Source organism: Artibeus jamaicensis, unplaced genomic scaffold, assembly GCF_021234435.1.
Source record: "Artibeus jamaicensis isolate MK-2021 breed Jamaican fruit bat unplaced genomic scaffold, CSHL_Jam_final contig_28, whole genome shotgun sequence".
NCBI classification, from domain to species: Eukaryota; Metazoa; Chordata; class Mammalia; order Chiroptera; family Phyllostomidae; genus Artibeus; species Artibeus jamaicensis.
The window spans coordinates 273,037-278,167 of NW_026521620.1; the positions used below are offsets into that span (position 1 = coordinate 273,037).

At 43.2% G+C, this 5,131-nt stretch overlaps 1 protein-coding gene across 1 annotated transcript; it reads right to left on the reverse strand.

The window, feature by feature from the left end:
* Positions 1–1,636: 1,636 nt before the first annotated feature.
* Positions 1,637–4,768, reverse strand: LOC128626995 (carcinoembryonic antigen-related cell adhesion molecule 21-like). The gene is made up of 3 exons (XM_053662783.1): positions 4,705–4,768; positions 3,743–4,096; positions 1,637–1,917 (listed from the first exon to the last, which is right to left on the reverse strand). Exons 1-3 carry the CDS (start codon positions 4,766–4,768, stop codon positions 1,637–1,639), a joined length of 699 nt encoding a protein of 232 aa, XP_053518758.1.
* Positions 4,769–5,131: the final 363 nt, after the last annotated feature.

The following is a 5,131-nucleotide window of genomic DNA, read 5'->3' on the forward strand; positions in this document are numbered from 1 at the left end:
TAAATTTCTGAGGAAAATGCTCTGATAAGATGGAGGAGAAAAGTCTGCAATCAGGACAAACCTGTCTAAAGTTTACTGACTCTGAGGGAGCATTAAGTCCTCTAGGTCACAACCAAACCGCTTCATGCACAGTGGAAAGAACCACAACCCAATCTCTTTCAGCCAAAACCAAGTTTTTATCTCCATCAGTTCCTGCAATTTACAACCAGGTGCAAGTTCCCAGCAAATTATAATCAGGGGCAAAGTAGCTCAGAGTCCCTGAATGGAGCTGGAATATGATCTCCCAGTTTTCCAGTCAGGCATTATGCTTTTTTCCACAGTCATCTTTCCTTTGATTAAACATCATCCATAAGAAAGAAGTGCATACTTTATCTATTGGCAGGAGTCACCTGATTTGGCCTGATTAGCCACATAATTGCAGAGGAACTGATATTCACCACACAGTTTGCTCTGATGCAGTTTTTTTCTATAATACATAAGAGAGATTTAACAGCTTCTTGAAGTTAGGAAGGCTCACCTTCACACTTCATGCACAGTCACCTAATTTTGGGTGATGTACTCTCCTGCAAGAGATACCAAAATACCTGCAGGTCAAATTAGCTCCATTAGGAGTAAGGTGGTTTATAATTCCACAGGCATGAGTCTGAACTAGGATATTTGGGCTCAAGCCTCAGTTTTCATACCCAAGTTTCTGTTAGAAGTGGGAGGGAGATAGAGAAAGGAGAAACTGGATGATCTGATCCAAGTGCATTTATTTGATGCTGAGCTCACAGAGGCGCTAGGTCTGGACCAACTGCAGCCCTCTGGGGCAAAGAAAGAATGGTGTTTTAAAAGAAAAAGTGCAGGGTTTGTGGGGGCATATAGGAGGGGTCAGTCTCTTGTTCTTCTGGGCAGTTGCCTCAGGGCAACTGGGACAACGGGTTAAGTAAAGGACCAGGCTGTGCCCAGGTAGAGGAGGGTCAATCTGACTACTGGCCATTATGGCTGGTGCCACATGTCTATTGTGGGAGGTGGGGAGAGTTTGGGTTAAGCCTCAGGCTATCAATTGAGTCTGGATAACTGAGTCCTTGGCAGTCCAGCTGGTTGGAAAACTGGCCTGACCCTTTCACTTGCCAATGGCATCTTATTAACCCAAAGAACAGAGATGTACTGAATTATGCCAATAATATTATTGCCATATAAATTAGAATACCCAAAGGAGTTTAGAAATCTTTTGAAAGACAGAAAGTGAATGGCAAAAAGCAGTGTGGCTACCCACATGGGTGTCCTTTTGTCCATCCCCATTGTCTACAACAGTGTCCAGGGGCCTCCACACTTTTGCCTGCAGAAGGGACAGAGCTCAGATCACTGGAGCTCATCAGTTGCTCAAATTGGTTATCGAACAACCACTTCTGATCATCTGAAGGACACAATGTCACCTCCAGTGTGGACACGGTATACATGAGACCAATCTGAGGTAGGGTTTGATCTGAAATGTGAGCTTCAGTCAATAATTATGACAATGTCTACTCACACCGTTACGTATTTATTGACTCAGGGCAAACCTTTTAAGAAATACTCTTCTTCAGGACACAACAATTACAACAATGCAAAAACCTTTATTTAGAGTTTAATAACAAAGATGAAGGGAGGAGGGTCACTCATGATGTACATACAGCATAAGGGCCCAACTTTCAGCAGAAAGTAAGGGGTCATTGACTTTACACTGGTAATAACCAGCATCCTCCATGTGGACAGGGTGTATGGTGAGAGTTCTGTGGTCCTTGGACAACTCTTTTCTTTCTGAGAGCTGCAAAGCCATGCCATTAAATAACCACTCATTGGAAAGTGCACGTGAAAAGCAGCTCATGACCATGGTATCACCCTCTGCAACTGTGATTTTGCTGGCTGAGAGAAAGGACGACCATCCCACAGGCTCTGTGGAGAAACAGAAATGGAACTTAAGTGGGCTGAGACATTGAGCACATGGCTTCCTCAGAGATCTTAGCCACTCATAGTCCACAGTGAGCTATGCAAAGTTCACCCTTGTGGGCTATTTGTGTTAGGTAGCTACGAGATAGAAATTTGGAAAAACCTCGATTCTTCCTCATGTGCAAACTATTATTATTAATCCCCAAGGTCAAAGACCAATGACAAGAAAGACTATTCAATTGGAGAGCAGAAAGGGGTCTGAGAAAAGGGTCTTAAAATACACCTTCTTTTTGGGTCTATTTTAGACCCAAAGCTCTAAAATAGAGGTTGTGCTCTGTGGCCAGAAATCTGAGGACTCTGTATCCAGGTTCCAGGCTCTGAAGAGATTTTGGACCATTCATTAATAAATAAAATTGCCTTTTATTTCTTCCTAATTAATAAAAAGCAACACAGCATTTGTTTTATATTGGCCCCTGAGCTGGATTCAGGGGTACAGTGGCATTGAGAGGGCAAAGTTGTGTTCCCTTTATATCCAGTGGTAGTGACAGCAACACATCAGAAAAAAAAAAAAAGTGATTTCAAGGCCAGCGAAGGGAGGGGTGCATCGGCCACACCTCACTCAGAGGGAGGTCTGGGGGTTCCCATCACTGACCCAGATTGTTACCGTAGGCAATTAGTTTCTGTAGTAAAAACAAATTAATTCTCCTTTTCCTGTCATCTTCCAAACAGAGCATGTTACCCTGACCTTAGGATGCCTAAGGAAAAAAATTGACCTGAACCAATTGGTGGTTCAAAGACCCACAGACACCTCACAAGGCCACCAAAATAGAGGAAGGATTTCAGGCTGTGGTTACAGACAGACCTTCAGTAACTGACGAGCTGCTCACCACCTGTCTGACTCTGCTGTAGTGACTGTGTCTCTCTGTTTCTCAGTTGCTTCTTAATGAAGGAGGATGAGCAATTGGCTATCAGTTTTCAGCCTAGTAATCATAAGGTGTTTACAGTATATGACCTAATTCTTAGGACAGAAGAGCAACTCAAATAAGAAGCATCTGTTATTGATTGCGAGAGAGGATCCCCCTGAGCTGATTCCTGGTGAACACAGACCAGCCAGAAGCATCTTCTATTCTCAGTTTCTTTCTGGAGATGCTTACCTTTTCCTCAACTAGAAATTTGCTAAATCCCCCAGCATAGTCAGCTCATATCCAAAAACATTGTCTAACTGTGCTCTCACACATCTGCTACCTCGATGATAGGTGATAGACTGATGTCCATTTTTGCCAAAATGTGGCTCTTGGGCCCGAGCCTGGTTGGTAACCTTCTCAGAAGCCTTGTTTCTTAGGCACTTGTTAACCCTTACCAAACTGGTCTTTCCAAGGAAGCCAAACCCAACCTGACACAGGGCCCCCAAGACCCTTATGGTCAAGAATCCCAGGATAGGGTTCTGGGGAGGAGCTCCTAAGAGGAGCTCTTCTAAGAATTTCAGGGGGGCCCTAACACCAGGGTATGACAGAGGCCTGAAGGGTCATTCTCATGGTCAAGGTCATGGGAAGGTTCTCAGGGGCTGAACACAGACTGGCTTCCCTGTCCTGAGTTACTCTCGTCAGACTGGTCCTTCTGACTGCAGTGACTGTCTGCAGGGCTGGATCTGGGAAGGGAACTGAAATCTTAGGAAGTGTGTCCCCACTCTCTTTATCCTGCACTAATTGCAAAAACCCAACCTGGAACAGAATACAGAGCATAATGAAGGTTAAATTCATGGCTGTCAGTTCTGTGTGTGAAGTAGAATTCTCCCCAGCTAACACCCAGATGTCAGAGAACAATCACTTACGGTACACATCAAGCCGTCCGAATCCTATTTCTTTTACTTGATTTGGAAGGTAGGCCACTACAGTGTACGTTCCTGCGTCTCTCAAGGCAGCCTTTTTTATCAGCAAGGTTCCATCCATGTCTAATATCATTCGATCTTCATAAAACCGCCCTTTTTCAACTTTTCCAGTCAATGAGAAATAACCTGCTATTAGATTTAAAGGTATTTCCCATTCTCCTCTGAACCACCTGTAGCCTATAGCATTTTGAGGCTTATTGTGGAGACTCAGACGCACTTCCTCCCCTTCAGAAACATTGGTTGACACAACAGAGAGTTGGGCATTCGTGGGAAGGCACCAGAAAGTTAACAGGGATACTAGGAAAGAAAAGAGAAACATTAATATTCGGATCTATGTGTTTGCAGGGAAAGAAAAGGCCCTGGCACCTGAGCTGGTCTCTTCAACTCTCAGCTTTGATCTGAGTGTGAGTGTGTCTCCCATGGGCAAGGGTGACAGGAAAGGAAATGGCTAGATGCTCAGTTTAGTTGTTTTCTGGTGTTACCTGACATAAATTATAATTTATATTTATAATGTTTTAAATTATATTTATAAATTATAAATATCATTATAATTTATAAATTATATAATTTATATATTTATAAATTATATCATTTATAAGCATTATAAATTATGAATATAATTTATAATTATAATGTTTTCATAATTCAATACTCACTGATGAATAAGTTTTGAAATATACAGCAATTGAGGTTTTCCTGCCTCTCACTACTTCCAGATTAAGAGATTTTCCCCTTGCTGAGCCCCCTTCCTCATCTTACTCTGCTCCTTTTTTTTTTTTTTTTTTTACCCTCAGGTCCAAACAGAAGCCTTCCCTCTTTTCTCAGAGTACTGGTCTCTTCAGCAGATCCCAACCAATCTGTGTGTCAGATCCTTAGTGTACCCCAAGGAATTGTCTCCTACTCACCAATCAGCAGGAGCCCTTGCCAGTGGACAAGTCCTCTGTGGGTAAAGTGTGACAGGAATCCCATGGTGTATATTGTCTGCTCTGTGGCTTCCTCTTTGAGAGAAGCTTGAGATTTAGTGGGGCTCACAGGCACCTCTGTCCAGAATGGTGCAATGTGCTGTGTGTCCTACCTGTGAGCTGAACTTTATTCTGGGGCAAGATTACTATTCATGTGCTGGGGGCAGGGTCTGTTCCCAAGATCCTCCCACTCCTTGACCTCATTTATTCCACCCTGTCTCTTCTTACTAGTTTAGTGTCCTTTGATATTTTAGTGCCTGGGAACTGCTAAAGCCTCTGAACTCTACACTCGCATGAACACACACACACATACATACATATATACACTAGCCCACACTCACATGATGTATTGAAGAAGCACGAGCCTGGG

What these genes read in the sequence shown, in the direction of transcription:
- LOC128626995 (XM_053662783.1), bottom strand. Translation starts at nt 4,768, where the DNA reads ATGGGATTCCTGTCACACTTTACCCACAGAGGACTTGTCCACTGGCAA. An exon ending in GCAAGGGCTCCTGCTGATTG is followed by an intron (nt 4,097 to 4,704) that starts GTGAGTAGGAGA and finishes TTTCTTTCCTAG; the next exon opens with TATCCCTGTTAACTTTCTGG. An exon ending in CGGACGGCTTGATGTGTACC is followed by an intron (nt 1,918 to 3,742) that starts GTAAGTGATTGT and finishes GTTTCTCCACAG; the next exon opens with AGCCTGTGGGATGGTCGTCC.